The following is a 21,846-nucleotide window of genomic DNA, read 5'->3' as shown; positions in this document are numbered from 1 at the left end:
TTTTCGACACTTTTATTTGGACAGATACGTGACATACTTTTCACGCCACCCACTGCGACAGATATTGCAATGTCAGACAAATTGTATATTATACATTACTCCTCGGAATGACGCATCGATTCAACATTAAAGTTTAGCACAAGTGAGAAATATTTGGTAGATATCGCTCTCATAATAATATGATCGACCATATACGTTACCACAGATACGTTACCCCAGACACGTGACCGAATTTTGCTCATTGGTCTTGTGCTTTCTGGGGATCAAATCTGGTCAAAATTCATCCCTACACATTACATGCTTCGTTTTGTTGGACCTCAGGATTATATTCTTACACCAAAAGGACATAGAGGTGAAAAAGATCAACACCTCCACATGATTTTTCTTTTTGCGTCAGTGTCTCACAACTTAATGCCAAGTTTTCCGACAGATACGTTACCACATAATCAAAATGCTGAAAAGAAATTGTAAATGTTTTTACAAACAAATCGTTGTGTGCTCATAAACTCCAAAGTTCTATTCTATAAAACCCAGCCACTTTCATATTCTATACAACAACTTTGAACGTTTATTTTACAAGACGAAGCTGAGATTCAGCATATCAGTTTTTTGCTTTTCAGATTTAGCAGATACGTTACGTATAATTCAGGGCACCCACGGTGACAAATAATGTTATGTAAAACAAAGTGTTCATAAAACAATTCTGCATAGAATGACGCTTCCATAAAAAATTAAAGTTATGTTCAAATGAAGAATATTCAGTAGAAATTGCTCTGTAACTTCACCGACAGATTCATTTACGGTACGCCAGATACGTTACCAAACTTTGAAAGAGTAAAAAGGAGTTTATGAAACGCTTCCGAGAAAAGTTTCAGTGTTCTGCTGCATATGTATTTTAGTGTTTTTCAACATATGAAGAACTACTCAAGATTCATTGATAAGTTGAACAATTATTTATTCATTTTCATTAAATGGGATGAGCCAAATACGTTACCATAGGTCAAACAACTGTTTAGCATATCGAGTTCATAGAGACTGTACCTACTTCCTTCTAAGTGCCTGCAAAAATATATTTTTTAAACCTTGTTTGCATTATCCATCAAAACTTAATGAATATTTATAATAGTCAGATGGATAAATACATTCAGACGTAAGATGAGAATATTCTGTGAATGAAGAAATCAGCTTTCACATTTAGGGCTCTTTTCCACTACATTTCATAGTTTAAATATTACGTACAATGTTTATAGTGGCTAATTTGGGCTTACATCATTCATTTTTACATCAATTCATGAGGTAAATAATTAAACAGGTGATATTTAATAATTCATACACAACTAAAATTATTACTTCTATTTTACCAGATACGTTACCAAAGGTGATTCGATGTTTTTCCAATAGTTATTTCCCCAGGAAAGCAATTCATATCTGTTTCCTGTGAAATTCCAGATCGGATCGTTCCCTTTGCATGATTTGTGGGATTCGAAACTTTATTTGTAAGTGAAATTTGCTAAAAATACAAAGTGAATTTTAAGGTTATATTTCATTTCAGCAAAAAGCATATTTCAACCTACCACACAGAAATAATTTCTACCAATTAGCATAGGATGACAACATCTTTACCTCTTGAAAAACCCCAATATCTTTAGGGGGGACAGATGTCTTTTCCTGAACAGAAATTGGATCAAAACAATAAATTTAATTCAGAGTTAGGAGTCCATTACAACATGTAAATTTGCGGTAACGTATCTGCTTGGTGATCAAAAATCATATATGAATATTGATGCTCTATTTCAATTCATTTTTACTCAATGAATGGCCATCTTTTAGAATGTTCCACTTTTTGTTTCGTATTTGACCGGTTTTGAAGTTTCCGAAAACACATCTTTGAATGTATTACTTTGTGGTTGATTTTTCGGTTTTACTCACATGGAATTGAACACTTAATCTGAGAATGGCCCTCTAGCCTTTTCCTATGAACATTAAGAAACACGCACAGTCCCTCGAGATAAAAACCGAGGAAAATAAATAACAAATACAAAGTATCAACACCTCCCAACAACACAAATATTTAGAAAAGACAACACACGTCGCTTCGATTCGAAAAAGTATTGCAGCAAAGCGGAGAAATCGCTGTTACGAAAATAACAGTGTGAGACACTTGAAAGAATTGTTTAAATATTTCAAAGTATAAAGGGAACGGATAAAGTGATATAAAATGGAAGAAATCGTACCAAGCGAGGTGTGAGAAACGACAGAAATAGAACGATAAGTTTAGTAGTAGGATTAGGCCCTAGCAAAAGTATTGCAGCAAAGCGGAGAAATCGCTGTTACGAAAATAACAGTGCGAGACACTTGAAAGCATTGTTTAAATATTTCAAAGTATAAAGGGAACGGATAAAGTGATATAAAATGGAAGAAATCGTACCAAACGAGGTGTGAGAAACGACAGAAATAGAACGATAAGTTTAGTAGTAGGATTAGGCCCTAGCAAAAGTTTGCAGCCGAAAGCTACGCGAAAATTAATACACATTGGAAACTCTGTATTGCGACGAGATCCTTGGGATCGTCAATAAATGATACAAAACAAAGGAAATTAATTCATTTTGATCGGAAAATAGTTTGTTATAAGTATTCTGTTATATGAGATCTCCTTTAATAGGCCTAGAAATGCATCGAGTTTCCACGATACTCGGGAAAGAAAGTTCGAACGCTTTTCACCTGCACATTTACTGCAGTGCTCATCAATACACGAACAGAAACTCACCTCTTCCTTGCAGAAAAATGATGCAATAACGTTACAAAACACACACACAACATTCTAAAAATCATTTCATACTTGGGAGGCAAGGGAAAAGCGGAAGAAGAAGAGAAAAAGAAGCAGACATTGCACAACGGAGTGCTTCTACCCCGACTCAAAACAAAATAGGGTACTATTTATAGTGGCAGCTGGCTACAGTATACAAATATACCAGGCCTGAGAGGCTCTGGTTGAAACTATGCGCATGAGGTGACTTCAGTAGCACTATTTTCTGAGGGGCGCAGCCCCGAAGAAAATAGTGCTACTGAAGTCACCGAAGGCACATAGTTTCAACCGGTGCCTCGAAAAATTGGCCTGGTATATTTGTTTTATATCCCTCCCAATGAATTTAAGAGTATTCAACTACTGGTATTCTGTAATTTACCTCTTTTTTAAGGGCATCTTGCTTTACTTTTCAAGAAGATTGACTAGTCATTCACGCTCGGGAGAGCAGCTCAGCAGGAGGGCAGCGCGTACGCGTACTATGAAGAGACAACTGCGCGCTCAGCCGCTGAAGGGAAGTGTACTCGGCGCATTGCTGTACAACGTACTGGTAAACATGCGCAAACTGCAAACTCACTACGCGCTTCATACATGCAATACGCCTATCCGATCTGTCAACAAGTACGTTCGGTTGCCAGTCAGTGCGGATGCGGTGATGTGCGTGCTCGAGCTGATCAACGATGTGACTGTGAGCTGCAGTTGATTGTGTTTTCTGTCGATCGTCTTTCTACCTAGCTGTCTGTACATGAATATGGACTATCATTTCCTGTTAAAATGCAAGTACACATTGTAAATTTGGGTAGTAAATAAGGTTAGATGAGGCACTGGAAAAATTCTAGCAATTAAAGCATCGAGTGCCACTGTAAATTCGTGTGATTTGTACGGTGTTCTAACGTAAACAGTGAACAAGTTAGACTCTAACTAACTCGTTAGACACTCTAAAAATAATTATTAGGAATGAGATTACGGGAAATAGGGCCTACTGTTAGACAGGTAGAACTAACGTTAGGCTTAACTAGCGCTAACGTTAAAGCAGGCCTACTATCTACTGCAGTTTCGTTTGTCAACATCTTTTGGGTGGGTCGCTCGAGTTAGTGAACTGCGAGACCAACTTTCAAACGGCGAAGCATGAACTCCCCAAAGGCCTACGGTACGTCGAAGAACCCTAGCTTGCTTATTGTTGTCTAATTATAGATCTACAATATCGCCTACTCTGTTGTAACGTAATACAATTTTTTCTTTTTAGGTAGAATGAGGGCTTTATAAGAGTCTCTCTGAGTCTTTCTATTAACGTAACCCGTGTCTATTAACGTAACCCGTGTCGCACTGAGTGTATGCGTGCCTTGTGGTTCTCGCGAAGTGCATAATGGTGATCTAAGGCGCCGCGATACCCATTCATTTGTACATGAAATCTCTCGCGAAGCAAAGGTGCTGCGATACCCATTCATTTACACGTGAAATATTTCGCGTCGCGACGCGAAGCAAAAAAGGCGCGAAAATCACCAGCGTGGTATAGTTTTTACCATTTTCCCTAGGGAGTATAGTCTTTCGCGGATTTGTATGGTAGAATTATGTTTTGTTGTTTACAGTGCTCTCGACCAATCAGAGGACGAGAAGCAATTTGTGAGGGATATAATATGTGATAGCTAAGCTACTAAATGTACTCACGCTCCCCAGCCGGCCACACGTGGGGATACCACGGCGATCGATGTAAACATCCACGGTCCGTGGGCGACAGGGATTCAGGCGCGCGAAGTTCCATTCGGCGTACACAGTACGCAAGCAGCGAATTGCAAGTGCGCACACTACTAGTATTCTATAATAGAAGATAGGAACACACACACGTCGGGTACACACAGACACACACACATGCGGGCAACGTGGGCCGGCTGGAGAATGAAATATGTTCAGTGTGTAGTCTATATTGCAATTGCAGGGATAATAACTTCGAGCGTCAGGGCTCGCTGCGCGCGCCGGGGCCGCTCGCGCTCGTCAATAGTGTGATTGTGTACATAAACTATGATTCTGTCTTGAAACGTGTGGCTATACGGCAAAAAACTTAAGGAGCCAGCCGGGCTTTTTTCATACATTTCTGGGGAGCCCGTAGCGATTCTGGGGAGCCAATGGTCCCCGGGCTCCCGCTAAGGTCGAGCCCTGCCAGTAATATACCAGTACATGTTAAAGGGGTGGTACAGTATTGGTGGAGATGAGAATTGGGCTTTTAACTTTTTGCAAGATACCAAGAAAACACTTATGATATAGTACAGAGCATACCACTTTAAGAGGAATTTAAAGTTTATTTGATGAAAATCGGGTTTGGAATGACTGAAACATCCAAAAACAAAGTAAAACAAAGGGATCCTAATAAAGTGGGTCCCACACTTTATTAGAATTGCTCTTTTTTGGATATCTCAGCCATTTAAAATCCAATTTTCATCAAATAAACATTGAATTCCTCATAGAATCACATGCTCTTTCATATTTCAGAAGAGATTTCTCATTATCTCACCAAAAAATGTTAGAAACCTGAAATTAGGTCTCAACCAAAACTACCCTGTATTCACGATCCCTTTAATCCAAGTGGATATTCTTTTGATGCCTTTGTCCCACAGAGTACCAGAGGCATTATTCATTCATGAATGTTACTAGAGCTATGGATTGTTTATAGACATCTGTTTGTGATTTCATACCGTGAAATAAAGCAATTTGAGTTCAAAATTAACTTTGGAAAACATTTATTTGAAAGAGTAGAATAATTTCAATTGTTTGCCAAATGTGCATATTTCTGATTTTGTTCTCTAAATTTGCATGGCAAAAAAGAAATGCTGTACAATAACAAAGATTATGTTGCATATGTATTAAAATGCAACTGAGTCTGACGACACCCAATTTGCTTTGATAGTCATGTCAAAACCTACATTGATAAGCCTGTCTCATATTATAAACATTTTAACTTGAGAATAGATTGTATGGTGATTGGAAAATGTGCTTCACGTAGAATTTTGGACAAGTCTTGGTGAATAGTGCATTCCCATTTGAGTCTGCGATTTGAAGAATTTTTTCTCAGTATTATTAGTAACAGGAGGATCAAACAACGGCATCTGAGTACTAACAGAAGTACATACATCGTAGATGGAGCATTGAGCTATGCCATCAGACTTGCAAACAGATATGACTTTGGCATAACACCGCTTCACGGTTTTCGCCGAATGAACCACTAACAATTTATGGCTCATCTCCTTCATGCTCAGTGAACCACAATATTGGATGCAAAAGTGCATTCCGTTGTCAGGACAGAGTGGGTTTGACCTTCATGTTACATCCCCAGTGTCCTTTCGATATCATGCCTTATTCAGAGAGATACTGACTCAATTTTGTTGTAATTTAGCTGATATTCAAATTACTGTACAGATGCATGATATAACAGGATAGTAATGATCTATACAAGCAAAATTATGAAGACTTTCTGATGCTATGTCAGTTGTAGTGATATTATTAATCAATAAAGGGGAACTGGTATGGTCTTTTAGCATCTGTCAAAAACAGTGTTCTAGTTTAATTTGATTGCCAATATTATGGTCTATATAGCATTTTCTTGTCTAAAACTTATTTGCATGCGTGTTTATACATTTATGTCATTATTTTAATAATACAATTGTAGGTATTGCTGAAGATTTGCAACCTATTTTCACAAAACTTTTTGGAAAATTTCAAGCTTCTCTTTTGATCAGACGATTATTAAAGTTGAACAACAAGACTGGACAAGATAGTTGCCAAGGATCCTCATTTTGATGATCCATGAGGTGATATGTTCCTTGAATACAGATCTATTTGATATCTCATCTCACTGAAGACCTTCAGACATACACTTCTCATCTTGAGTGTGTGCTTTGTTACTTTCTGCACTTTTACACCTTGTACAAACAGGATCCCGTAAACACATTTATGATTATTCCACACAAATAAACATTTAAAACAGAATGTTTAGAGAATGTCTCATCAAAGTGTTCATGTTTCCAGACATTTTGCTCTGGCATGGCTCTTAACTTAAGGCCATGTTATATATCCCGGGCACGCAGTTCATTTCCATATATTGAGCTTCACTATGTTTTGCAGGCTGATGCTTTGAAAGAGGGACCAGTTGGTGTCGAATGTTGCGTGTCAGTATGTCCTCCCATCTGGAAAGACTCGGGAAGTGCTGTGGCCCTGCGACAGGATTTGAATATGACTATGGAGGCTACATATGGATAGAGGGAGGTACATTATGTACAATGTAGGTCTTAGGTAACCCATTTGCCCAGAAAGCTCAAACCCTAATTCCTCTGCAAGATGTGGGGCAAGGACTGGGTAACACAGTCTGCATCACTTACTTAATCCATCAAGTACACGTACTGGGGGAAATTTGCTCCAGAAATTATCATCTTGTTTAAGTAGGCTTTGATATCAGACTTTCACTCCCTATCTTGTTTGAGACAGATTACATGAAACTGTTTCATTTCAGTAAATCTGTGCAAACTAGAAAGAAACTTACCAAGATTTGCCAATTATTACAGGAACTTCAATCTTTTGAAATGTATTGCCATTTGATGTGTCTCATAACTAATAGCATTACAACTGTGATACAAGCTTTGAAAATTCTGCTTTCAAAGCAATCAATTCTATATGAACAACAAATGGTCAAATTGAAGCATTTTTTTTCTTTATCTTTTAAAACAGATATAATGAATTAAAAACAAATAATAATACAGTAATAAAGTAGAGCACCAAACTATAGAAAGCTGTGGGTTGTTGGACTCTATGGGTTCAGCATAATACGCTTTCAGAGCAGAAAAACAAGTCTCATTTGTATAATTATGTTTCTGAGACATTTTGTCATCAGGTTGAGGATAGCAGAATGTTCAGAGTCTGAGATGAGTCTTTCTTCCCACCCAACATGACCTGCAAATGGTATTCCATACAACGGCTGTGTTGCATACTTATGCTACAGTCACACACGGCCGGATTTCGAACCAGGTCCATAAGGAATTAAAACCGTATCAACCCGGTTTGAGCCATAGAGACCCGCATTGACCCGCATCGTAACCTGTGTCAATTGCTGATGGATTCCGGGGGGGCTACGGTACGGCAGTGAAAATTTTTTGGTCATGTTCAAAATTTTCTCACGGATTTCAATTCTGTATTGATATCCGAATTGACCCGGTTTGAACCGCATTGACTCGCATCGACCTGCTGCAACCCACAGCGTAAAACCATATGGACCCTTGCCGTATACCACATTGCCTTCATGCAACGGACGATGACAAGGTTTACATCCGGGTCGGTACGGGTTGAAGCTGCGGGTTGACACGGGTCGGTAGGGGTGGAAAGGATTCAGTTAAGGATTTAAAGCGGAATTTTATACAGTTCGATACGGGTCAATACGGGTCTCTACGGCTCGAACCGGGTCAATACAGGTTTAATTCCATATGGGCCCAGTTTGAAATCTAGCTGTGTGTGACTGTAGCATAAAATACCCTCCATTCCGGGACTAATCAGGCTCATATCCACTCGGATCAAATCCATTTTGTGACCCGGCCGTGTGTGACTGTAGCATTACAAGCATTACAAGACCTGTCAATCAAACGTGCAGCTTTCTTTCACATGTGTACATGTGTATGCAGGAGTACCTGTAGGCCTACTAGTTTGCATGCATTATGGATACCTACTGGTCCGACAGACAGGTCGGACGAGTAGAAAAAGTGGGTTAGTGTGCAGCCCTGCATACAGTGTATCTGAAGAATGTGTCAACAGAAGTAAATGAAATTTAAGCTAAGTTCGGCCTTCACTCTGTGTTTTTAAATAGAGGTCAAACACTTTAGATTATTATCATTCATACCCATAACCCAAAAGGCAAAACTTTACTGGGAAATTCCCCAGACCATGACTAACCAAATGCATTTGAGAAGTGTGTGGATGATCCAATAGTGAGTGTTCAAATTTGCCTGCAAAACCTAAGTACCTGATTAGGATGAGACATTTTTCTCAACATGTTTTTCTGCATTTTTTTTTTTATCATTTCTATTCAGTGTAATTCAAAACGTGTGGGTTGAAAGATATTTCAGAATGAGATGCACAGATATCCCAAAGTGCAATTCCAACAAAGATGCGGCAAATACTTAAATATCATACAAACTCATCAGCACCAAACTTCCTTCTCTCATCAAGACCTGTATTCTACATGTGCTGGAGATGATTTCCTCCCAGTGCCCCCCCCCCCCTTTCTCCCCTGGATGCATCTGTCTATCACTCCCAGAGATAATTGGACAATATGTTCATGGACCAGTAGGGGGTCAATGTAGCAGTCTCTTTGCCATGGTGCATCAGTGATGAGATATTTATACGTGCAGGAGATTATTATTTCGTTTTGATATCCAGCTCATTATTTCCGGCAGTGTTTAGTGGCGGCATGCCCTTTGTTTGGATAACTCTTGAAGTTTGACATATAGTGATGTTAAGAAGTAGATTACCCCTACTGGTATGTGATGTAGTTCACTTGTGTGAATAGCATACAGTACAATGCACTGTTTGGGCATATGAAGAGTAGTCACAATTTGAGTTGAGTAGTAGGCGTATGTAGTACCTGATTTTTTGTCCTTTTTTTTTTTGTTGCTTTGTAGTACATTGTAGTTGTTGTTACTGGTAGTTTCAAGTCTGTCTTTACAGCATACAGTATAGATATACTTTATCTGTGTTACAGTGATCACTGAGAGGTGAGAGGGGTGGTACACCATCTTCCGGTACCCAAGTTGTAACAGAATACGCACAAAAATGATTTTGTTTCAGTATGCAGATGATTCAAGTTCTGTCTGTGGCATCATAATTCAACTCGATCTGACGCAGCTGGCAAACAGTTGATGAGGCAGGGGTCATCCTGCTAAGGAAACTTTTAGGAGCCCAAAGGAATGAGAAATCATCCCATATATGCCCAAAATCTGAAATGAAAGATTCAAGTATAAAGCGTATCACCACGCTGTGAACTTGTGAAAGGTTTCATCTAACCTTTAATCATAAGATTTATTTCGTCCTCTTTGTGTACATGTTGGTTAAGTCAATGCATTTATTGTACTTCACAAAATGCAGAGAATGGTGTTTACAAAAGCTTGTTTGGTGAGTCTTGTTTCATTGTTAATTATCATTTTGAGAAGATAGCTGGGGAAATGTGGAAACATAAGGAAGAGACACAGTAGTATATATAAAGGAAATGTGTACACAGTGACAAATTGTAGTTCCGTCAACAAAGCCACATACATGTACGTATTACTGTAGATAAACATTCCAGGAAACCCTCTTCAGAAGCATCCAGGAAGATTGTGCGCATTAAATGTGTATGAGCTGGTATAATCATTATGTTGGCGTGGTATCTTCACCAAAGGGGGTAGATTTAGGGTTGTACATTCTTGCCTGATAGACTGTTTGGCAGCCTAGAAAATGTTAATGATCTGTCTAATGACTTTACACTGTAGTTGCGGTGTATCGATAGAAGTGAAATGTCTGGAGTCAAGCTGTACATGTCTTTGCTATGGCCAATTACTTTCATCCCGGTCATATTCTATTACAGACGAAGGTACACCGTACCCATGCACAAAAGGGGGAGGGGATGTGAAAGATTAGTCTAGGTTTCAAGACTCACTAATTGTGTTCTCGACGTTGTCTAGATGCTGCCCCCAATGTTCCGCCCTACACAGGATCAAAAATCACCACCATGTTTAATATATTTTTTGTTCTAAGATATCGTCCACATTTCTTGATGGATTTTCTTCAAAACTCAAATGGACATAATATCATATGCATCATGGCGAAACTTAGACCTATCGGCCCGAATTCACGAAGGTGGTACAATTGAAACCATGGTTTAAACCATGGACAAAGACCATAGTTTTTTATGGGGCGCCAAGTGTCGCATGACCTATTTCGTTACAAAATTGGTCATTTCGTCGTCGAAATGTTCATGGTTGAAATTGTGTTCATGATTGAAATTGAAGCCATGGTTTAAACCATGGTTTCAATTGTACCATCTTCGCAAATTCGGGCCATTGTTTTTGGTGATTCTGCCCCCTGTTGGTGATAGCACCCTCGCTTGTTCAATCTTTGTACACAAAAAGTTTGATTTTTTTTTATATGTTCTGCTTGAATGACCATATTTCTCAAAGGATTTTGTTCATATCTTTATAAGATGTTTATCAGAGTCAAATCAGGTTTATTTACTGTATGGCAGATATTTTGCAACATCGTGAGGGATACACAGTTTCCATTGCATCATAATGCACATTTCCAGTTTGAAACAGAAAGCAGGAACTGGGGAAAAAATATAACCACTTTGGGAAGAAAGGAGTGTTTGCAGAAATTAATTTCTCCGGAATACTGTTGACTCTGGAGGCTACAGAGTGTTCTCAGCTTGTCAGAAATGGATAGGGGTTGAAGTCCACACAATGTTTGCCCAAAGCTTCAGTTTATACCTCATAGAAGCATTCAGACACAGGAGTTGTCAGTTTTTGTATCACGATGCAGGAATCTATTTTATAATTTTACTATTGTTCACACATGCCAATATTCATGTGGCTGCAAATGAAGTGGTATGAATATCCAGACTGCGCATGCCTAAACAATAGCCGGATTTACACGTACAAAATAGCGGGATGATGATCGCTCCATATCTCGAGATTTTTTGCAACTGTTCACACACTCCAAATTAGCGGGATAGCGATCGTGCTCGGAATCTCGAGTTTTTTGCAAGCGTCCACACATACAGAATTATCCCGCTAATTGCCGACAGCAAAGCCTGCAAACTGGGTCACACAGCGCCCTTCTCTATCACTGCCTGCGCGCGCTTCTCTTTGCCCATTGTTTTTTACGTGTCAGTGGTGTGGTTCGCACGCTGTTGTTGTGGTGCGCTAAAGAGGTGAAGGAGCTCTTCACAGGGGCCTCGCTGTTGCGCTGTTGTGATGTGCGCATTGTATGAATGGATGTAAAAACTTGAGATTCTAATCCCGACTGTTCACACGTACCAGCGCGGGGCGAATTATCCCGCTAATTGAGGAACTAGCACAAGATTTCTTGGGATTAGCACCGCGATGCTTATTGCGCTAATTTTCGGGTTTTTTCTGTCCACACGTGCAAAAAACTCGAGATAGCGATCACGATGCAAATCTCGAGATTTGTATCCCGCTAATTGGTGTACGTGTGAACCCCCCTAATGACAGGAGTGTGACCCTGTGCACTTGAGTATGCGGACCTTGTGTAGCGACTTCCACTGCTGGATTTTTTCAAAAATCTATTGTCTCTTCACGTGCCTTTCACACATGCCATGCAGGGCAAATTATTACAAGAGTTCCACAAAAGAAATCGAGCTGGATTGATTTTTGCATAGCATTGCCTATTGAGAGAGTTAACAATTCTATTGTGTCCAAATGATTCTATTGTGTCCACTCGCAAGAATTCAAGGTTTTTTCATTTCGATGCAGAAATCAATTTTTTTTTAAAAACATAAATTTTGTGTATGAACGGGTCCTCTTAGGGACATCAAGGAGGAATGATGGCAATGGATAACATCATGTGCAAGCCTTCGTAACTGGCCCTTTGCTTCTTCAAACGTGATTCACTACATTTTTAATTCCTTTTAGTGTCTTCCAGGTGCATGGGTGATGAGAGGAATGCTTTTCCTAGGTCACTGAATTCCAAGTCACCAGAGTATCTGATCTATTTCCCCGAGTCATTAATTTAAGTGGTTAATCAACATTTTATGTGCTTGAGATCCTCACATCACTGGACAAATTTCAGCTGATGTCTCAATAGTACAATGCGACACCATGTCTAAGGCTGTTGTTTTTTGTATAGATACTGTATAGAGTAAAGATCAAACAGACTGAAGGCCAGAAGTTCCATGAAAATATGACACACATGAGTTATGGGACCTATATATTTCAGACATCTTTACAAAATAATGGTATTAATTGCATGCATAGTATGCAAATTGGATTAGATGATGATGTCACTGCCTTCCCAGTTTCCATTTGACCTGCATTATTACATTTTCAATTTTGCCATATAAATGGAAAACACAATCATCTCATGTATCAATTATTGTTAGTTTGTAATGAATATCAATTGTATCAATTATTGTTAGTTTGTAATGAATATCAATGGTAACTTTAATGGGATAAGGGGTTGGAGTTACAGTACCACAAAATTATATAAACTAATGACGCAATTTGTTTGAAGTATTTGTGTGTGTGTGTGTGTGTGTGTGTGTGTGAAGGGGAGAGTTATGTGATGAAGACATCAGCATCTGATCTAATTTGCATATAAGACATGTACAAACTTGAATGTGCTTATACTTAATTTCATTGTTCTGGAGAAAATGTGCAAAACTTTTTAACAATTTCACTGCATACCTGTGTGATTTCAATGAAGCTGAACATATTTCATTCATTTGAATTTGGTCTATATAAATGTAGTGAACTCAACTTTGCATTGAGTGGATAAGTGAGCATAGACAGAGTCAGTTGCTGCATGCAATTTAATGGAGCATTTGGTGCATTGTCATTGTATAATTCACATTCTTGGCTTTCTTCTCTTACAATGCCCCTGTCATTATTCACTGCTCACATTGTAATAAGTAGAGGAACATCCATATTGCAATGAAACTGGTATAAACGAACTGACAAATGAGTACGAGGCAACTATACTCACTTTGTACTTGTCATAACTCTAGTAGGCAGTAAACATTAGTATCATAGAATGCTATTATTCTTTGTAACTGTAATGATTGACAGGTTATATGATACTCATTCGTATTCCACGATACAGAGTAAGTAACGATTCTTATTGAGGGTTTGATAACAATCTTACTGTTACTCTTTACTATCACAGATACATGTACATTTAAAGTGCATGAGGTACAATTATTGAGGTACCCATAATGGGCACAAAGGAATAGTTATATTGATAGTTTGATAGCTCTCTTCATATCACTTCATCTGAATGCATCCAAAGTTTCAAAGATTTTACTGAACTCCTTTCACTCTTCAAGATATCTTATTTAACATCACGGTCAACTTTTCCCTTCAGGGTTTGGGTAAATTGCAATTCGCTGAGCTAGAAGGGGGAAATATGTATGTTGGTAGATGAACAGTGTGGGCTTGGGAAAAAGACTAGGCCATTCTGGCAGGTTATTCTGGGTGTGATGGACTGAAGCCCCCAACAAATCTCTTCCCCCACTTGAGCACACCTACCTCTTGTTTGTCTGGCTTCGAGTTCCAGACAGAGCTAAATACAGATTTGGCTGTCTTGCACTTGAGTCCCGGATGCTCCAAAGTCTAAGGTGCTATGCTGCCGAGAAATATTTCTCTAAAGCTGGAGTACGTCGTCGAGAAATCCTGAGAATAAAGTTGTTGGATATAGAGTTTGTATTTAACAAACATGTGAAAGAAACCATTGTGTATCAGTAGAATGTATGGGTAAAGTTGAGATTTTTAGATATAAATCAGACTGTAATTTTGACAGTCAAATGTATGATGATCAGTTTGCATTTATGAAGAAAAATGTGCTGCCGTCCCTCATACTGGTAGGTTTAGGAATACTTTAGCAGAGATCTTCAGCACTTTTTTACTGTATGTGTAATTTTATTTCAGTTTCACAATTTGACATGATCAAAAATACAAATCACCACTCAGCGTGACAGCTTTAATAAGACATTAATTGCAGAAGTTTAATAGGCAGTTTCTCTCTTACACTCCATTATAAAGATATTCATGCAAGCTGGAGGTCTACGTATGTGCATTGTACAGTATAGATGAGAGTTGGACTTCAGTGCCTGACATTCCCAAGAGGATATGCTCACATTGCATATCAAGTGTAACAGCCCTTTGTGACTGCCAGGGGTATGGCAAGCCATACCTCGTATTGTTGCTTTTGGGATTTAAGCCTGACCCTTCCTGACATTTTGTATGGTAGTAATTTCTCCCTTCTTTGCAGGCCTCCCAATTTTTTTTTTTTATCTTATGTTTACACAGCACATATTGCATTTTGGTTCAGTTGTGCCTTGTGTTTCTTTCAAAGTCCTTTTTGATAGAGGATGATTACATGTAACTGCAGATTGAATTATCTTGACAGAATTTGATGTAATCATTGACGATTTGAGTGTACCAAGATGAGCTTAACATGCCATCAAATCTTATATTACTTTGTAATACTTTGCATGGGACCTGTCAAAATAGCCACACAGTAGTAGAAATGTGACATCACTATTGGATAGAACTCATCATTGTTCTGTACTGGTCCCTTTAACCTTACATCTTAACTGATACTTTGACTTTTCTGAATCCACAGGAAGGATATAGACAAGACATAAGATCTGATCTCAGGAAAGTCATGTTTAGAAGGATCTTTTTTTTTAAATATAGGAAAAAGTGAAAGTATGAGTTTTATAGGAAAAAGTGAAAGTATGAGCAATATTCACAGTCATTATATTCTATGCCTACCACAAACATCAGCATTTGTTATTGGTGTTGTTAAATGCTATTTTCTTTTGTCCTGTCCTGTGTTTTGCTTTAGTTTTCTGTTTTTGTTTTGTGCAATCGGCCCTTACCGAAGAAAATTTTCCCATGATTCTCTTCAAAAGGGAGAGACTATCCTATGAAATGTGAAAGGTCAGAAAATACATCCCTACAAGTGAAGTATATACGAGAATATGAGATACAGGTATGTTCCTAGGTGATAAAGTGCGGGCCATGACTCTAAATATTGAAAAATGATTTATGAAAAGATGTCACAGGATGCCTTCCTCGGATGTCTGACTTACAAGGCATGCTTTCTCTATGGTCATATGGTAGGAGGATCGATGTCCAGAATGGAAATATGTACTGCTGTCGGAGAAGCACTATCACCTTTCCTCCGTAAAGCCCATCCCGAGGGATTTAAAGCTATTTCACTCTCACTTTTGTATTCCCTCCTAATAGTATGCAGTTTCGCTGCTGATGGTTATAATGTAATTTACGTCGAATATAAAAAAGTCTGACTATGCATTGCATATATGCATGCATCTCTCACCTACAGTGTTCCCTCCACGTAGGGCCTATGTATGGGGTTAGAGTCGTGCAATTGCTATTGTAGACATATAAAAGGGCAGCTGACTTTGCCAACATGTGAACATAATACAAATATGGGAGCAAAGTTTTTGGCTTATGATTATTTCCTATTTGCTTTATAATTGTAATGTACATGTTATGATGATACTCAATACTCATAAAAATCTGAAATATTTGGATCTTTTAGGAACTGTGTGTAGAATACAAATGTATGTTTACCAAATGCAAGAAGTGTGTTGGAATTAAGTCAAGCTCCCATGATTTACGTGGTGTATCCTTAACTGTGATATCCAGAAACATTCACTCCACGAAACTTTTACTAATGGAAGCTGACAACCTTTTTCACAGCATGAAACTTTCATGAATTGCCATTGGCATTCCGTTCATTTTGTTTTTAAAAAAAAAGCTTTCGCAGGCATTTTCTTTTTTCGAATCTTGGCTCCATGCAAAATTGACAAAAGTTTTATGCCCAGGAAAGTTTGTGGTTTTATGGTATGTAGGCTTTACTGCAGGTTGCTCTTCTGTGCTGTTTGACAGTGTGTGATACTCATTAACCCATTGAGGGCAATCTAATTTTGCATTAACATTCATTTCCCATAGACACCTGCCCAAGTATACTTGAGACTAGTCTTCAATGGGTTAATGACTTGCATGATTCGTATTTATTTTGGAAGGTTAATGTCCCCCTTTAAATGAGGTAGAGAAATACAAGCTGTACATGTACTCCTCAGGCTATGAGCTGGTCACCAAAGGTACCTTGTAGACCCCTTGGGGAACGCACGCTGGCTGGATGATACCGTGATATGATTGGATGAAGTCACGTGGAATGAGCAGCTGTGAGACTCGCACCTTCCATGCCGAGATAACACAGTGAAAGATGGATAGATGCACAGTGGGGGTGGCCCGGGAAATGAAATGAATGCAACTAAAAATAGCCCCATTGAAACATATGGTAACACAATGCATCTATAGGCAATGTCATCTCATTAATCAACCATGCATGCATTTTGATCCCAAAACTTTGGACTCCTTTGTAACATCTGAAAAGCCTTCAAATTTAGGTTGAAATCATTTGATTCTAATGCCTCTGCTCTGTGGTTGCTAAAAGCATTAACCACTCATTAAGTTTAAAATTGAATCATTTCTTAAACTTCGATTTTTGTGAAACCTCTGGGGAAAATTTAAAAACAACAACTCATGTATATTCATAGATCTTCAAAGAAGACTAGTAACATACTTATGTCTAAGGTCAGGTGAAGTGCACCACAGTCAAATAACATTGCTGAAAATATGATATCTTCTTTCCACAACTTCTCTACAATTTCTAACATTTGACACCAACCAGACATACGTATTCACAACTACTAGCTCATCAAATAATACTCTCCATACTTTCAATCAAATGATATCAAATAAATGTTTTGTATGTGTCTTGGTGGAATAGCTTTTAGACTCAGTGCTATCTAATGGGCCGAATGCATAAAACAAGCAATTGCTTGTAAGCAATTGCTTCAAGCAAATGCACAAGCTCATCTAGTAAAAGGTGTAGCTCAAGCAATTGCTTAAATACATATGCATAATCTTTTGCTTGTGCACATACCTTTTGCTTGCATTCAGCGAGCAATTGCTTAGGGTTCGAACAATAGCGTCACGCTTGTGCGAACACAAGAACAAAGGCGAGTGTGGCAGCATGCATTTGAAAGGGCATGTGTGTGCGGAAACATTTCCTGACATAGCAGAAGAGCTATGAAATGACACTCATAAATGCACACACAGACGCACACACACACAACTATACACACACACGTATTACTGGCTGATTCCCACCACTGCTTACAATAGCCCGCATCTGCACGTGGAGAGACGTCTCCTTGCTCTCCACCGAAGTGAGACATCCTACCTGTTTTTCATCAAATTTTGCGTGCTAACCACTGGACATTCCCGTTGTTGAAATGAAAAATTTCTTACTCTTCTTGTAGATTTATACCACTCCTTCACAATTGTTGTCTTTCTTCCATGAATATGAAAATGATACTTAAAAGGGAACGTCCCAGATAAGCAAAAGCTCAAACTCATTTTACAGAGCTTGGAAAATCGTAAGCAATTGCTAGCAAGAACTAGCAAAAGGTATGTTTTATGCATACGTTTTTAAGCAAATGCTTGGTCTCTAAGCAATTGCTTGATTGCTTGCGGACAGCAAGCAATTGCTTGTACTTGCTAGCAAGAGCTTCTGCTCGCAAGCAATTGCTTGTTTTTATGCATACAGATTCGAGTAAAAGGCTAGCACAAGCAATTGCTAGCGTTTATGCATTCGGCCCAATGTGTAATTCAGAATATGCATGAAAAAAAAAAAAAAAATTAAGCTAAGAGCTACTGAGAGCTATTTCATGAAATAATGTAAATTTTTCCAAGATGAACACTTCATTCCACTTTGTTAATAACCAGGAGATCCAACTCTTTGTCATTTTATCTTCATCTGTCTGTCATGCATACTGAGGTAGCCATCTCTTTCTAAATATGCAAACAAAAGAAGAATAGGGATTGGTTGAAAAAGAATGCAGGATTTAGCATTTTGGGGGAGATGAAACCTTTATTTGCATTCCAACTTTGGAGCTCATGAAATATGTGCCCATTGTACCCCTCGCCTTTATAGATTGTAATTTGTTTATTTCTCTGTCTGACTTCTTCATGCAGATCATTGGACACAGCTTCGACACTGTCTCCAAGGATATATCCAGCTCCTACTTTGAGACCATCTACTCCTTACTGGACCACCACAGTCCCAAATACCGGCTCACCTTCGGTCAAGCACTGGCCGACAAGCTGCAGGCCTTGCAGGACATTTGTCAGAATGACGTGGAAAAGGAAGCGGAGGAGAAATGACCATCACCCCTCCTCCTCCAGTGCTGTTCCTTCAGCTGAACTGTTGATCAGAAACACACGACTTGGAATAATGCACTAACATTGGCAATGCTGCATCTAAAGGTGTGACTTAACTCTACAGATGATGCTGTGTAGGAGGGTTGTGTTTGTGCACAATGCTGGCAGCTGGTTAGGAGTGGATGCCACATTACTCAACTGCTTCCAAAAGGGACATCAGGTGGTGATGAACATGGACATCATCACTGTTAAGGAGAACTGGAAAGTGGTGCTCACAAAATGGAATCATCTTGCAGGTTAGAGATGTCAAGGTAACATCATCTCCCCTGTGGTGAATCAGCATGTTCCACCTGCAGCTTCTTGGTCTACATCCCACGTCTATGTTTTGTGTGATTAGTAGGCAGTAAAGATAGGGAGACATGGAAAATAAAAAAAAAGATCTGCAAGTGTGATCTCTGCCATTGGCAGACCGAAAGGTTTGGAGATTCGCCAACGTGGCTCCTGGTGAGCCATAGACTGCCAGAGAGTAACTGGAGCTGATGGTAGTGGATCCTCCAGGACTCCAATATGATGCCTCCAGAAGACTCTTGGAGGCTTCAGGAGACCTCATCGTGTTTAGACTGATCCTTGACTCTGGACAACTAGTCTCCTTATCCTCTTCCTCTTCATCGATGAAAGCTGTAAACTTGTCAGTACACCAGGATGGCACAGAGAAAGATTCTAGACATCTTGGTGTGCCTGCTGTCCAGTTCCCTCCTGGAAATGATCAGCATCTAAGACAGAGGTGCCCTTGGTAGTTGAGAGTTGCTTAAGGGCTTTTTACACTTGCAAATTTTGTCTTAGTCCTGTACCAACGGTGGGGCTAAGGGGGGGGGGGGGGGGGCCTTAGCCCCTCCGTTGGTACCGGACTTTCCATAGCCCACTTTCTGTTTACACTTGTTTTTGCGAAAGTGGGTTAGCCCCACCGATAATCCCGTACTATCTGGTCCTGCAAAATAGCAGGGTTAGCACCGAAATTGCGGTGCTAACCCCGCAAATGCGGTGCCAAGCGAACAAGTGTAAACAGAACGAAAAAATAATCCGGGGCTAAGCGACAGAGACGAAGTGCGACCCCCCACTGACCAATCAGAAATGAGGTAATCAAGTGCTGCCGGTGCGTGCGTGTACTTGTACAGTGCACAGCGTAATCATGAATATTCATGTGGTTTCGAAAGTACGGGGCTAAGAAATACGAGTGTAAAAAGGTCAGTTTTCTCCTCAGCCCAGGACAAGAGCTTAGTACGGATTTATTGGCGAGTGTAAAAAGCTGAAAAAATTGGTACGGGACTAACGATAGTCCTGGGTCAGAGAAAGTACGGGGTTAAGAAACACAAGTGTAAAAAGGGCTTTAGTAGCAAAGTCTAGTCAGTTATGAGGAGTTTAGTTGGAAGTTGTAACAGAATGCTTTTGCCAAGCAAAGAATCACAAGATTGTCCTTCATCTATGATGGATCCTGTTCTTCACCTGTTCCAAGAAAGGGCAGGGTGCCAGGATTATCATAGAGAGGGTCATTTGGTGCCAGTGGCTTATCGGCAAGACTGTTGGAACTGAGCAATGGTGGTGTTTGTTGTACTACAAGAAATGATTGATAAGGCTGAGCAGGTGAAGTAGGTTAAAGTGAAAATTTTCCTGTACACCATATGTCTGCAACTCAAAATGTATTGCCTCTTATAGGTCTCTATTGTAATTTTGACCATTGTATGTACGCAGAGAAGAGAATGGTTTTCCAAAGAATATGGGTCTCATACGTTTGTAGACTCTGCCTGCAATATATATGTAACCCACCCAGTGTAAATTATCAGAACATGCAACTCTCAGTACAATGTGTCAGTAAGACTTCACAGAAGTGAGATTTTTTAATGCATTTCAAAATTGTATGTTTTCATGTTTACCACTTTGAGTATTTTGGTAAGTTTATTTGTTTGTTTGTTTTCCTGAGATAATTATCCGTTATTACGGATAGACAGGATGTTATGGAAGAAGGAACAAGATGCTTTATTTGGGAATTGATATGATAGGCCATTTCCTCATCCATTGCTGGAACAAAGTTACAGTATGATATTGCATATGTGTAGATGTGTGATTACCTACAGTTGTACCACTGGTACTTCAAATCTAGGTACAATGGTTTTTATTGCATCCCAGCGATGCAGTGTTGTTAAAAAGTACGGCTATGTGACCAGATGGGCTGAATCAATGATGTGGGGTATTTGCATACATCCTTGAGTAAATAATTTCCTCATACTACTTTTTTTATGTCTCTCACACTCTCCCTCTCTTTCTCTCTCTCTCTCTCTCTTTCTGTGTATCTTTTCGTCTTGTCACCATACTATTGGCCCATTCTCTGTCTCAGATAAAAGAAGGGCTGGTTATTGAGCAAAGCTGAGAAGAACTTGTATCAAAATATGCAATGGTGCATAAAATGAAGGGTTTATAATGTGCTGAAGGCTGTCTCTTTTTTTTTTTTCAGTGACTTTTCAAAATGGAATTGACACTGAAAACATGGTATCTGGGCCATCACAACATGGCCAGCGTGTAATCCGCAGGCTCCCTAGTGAGTCATTTCGGCTCAGACTTCGACTGTGATGCAGTCCAATATCTCTCCTTATTATTAGCTCACTTTATAACTTCTGCTAATGGTATGACTATGATATCAGCGGAGAGATCTGCAGTTTCCTGTAAATATTAAGCCCCCAGGAGAACAAAATGACCGCAGAATTGTAATGTCTGACATTCTTTATTTTCCTTTGTTGGGGTCATAACAGCTCGAAGGAAATGATCCATTCATCTTAATGATCTATGGCAAGCTAGGCTGTTACACCTGTGTTGTCTTTACTGCTGGCCTGTAGGTTGAATGGGAAGAACAGAGAAACATGCAGGACTGTGTTGTCTTAAAGAGAACCTCTATTCCGTGTTAAAGAGAATGTTTAGATTAAGGGGAAAGTGAAACAAACAGGACAGGAAAAGCTTCATTAAGATCCCACAAGGAGTAAGAAAGTA

At 39.2% G+C, this 21,846-nt stretch overlaps 1 protein-coding gene across 1 annotated transcript in view; it reads left to right on the top strand.

Moving 5' to 3' along the window:
* LOC140229160 (GSK3B-interacting protein-like) overlaps positions 1 to 18,810 on the top strand; it is a 31,247-nt gene extending 12,437 nt beyond the window's left edge. Inside the window, exon 2 of the mRNA XM_072309426.1 lies at positions 18,622 to 18,810. Within this exon, the coding sequence (XP_072165527.1) occupies positions 18,622 to 18,810 (189 nt within the window). The remainder of the gene's footprint in view (positions 1 to 18,621) is intronic.
* The last annotated feature ends 3,036 nt before the right edge of the window (positions 18,811 to 21,846 follow it).

This window comes from Diadema setosum, chromosome 5 (genome assembly GCF_964275005.1).
Source record: "Diadema setosum chromosome 5, eeDiaSeto1, whole genome shotgun sequence".
In the NCBI taxonomy this organism is placed as follows: Eukaryota; Metazoa; Echinodermata; class Echinoidea; order Diadematoida; family Diadematidae; genus Diadema; species Diadema setosum.
This window is presented reverse-complemented; position numbering and strand designations above follow the sequence as displayed.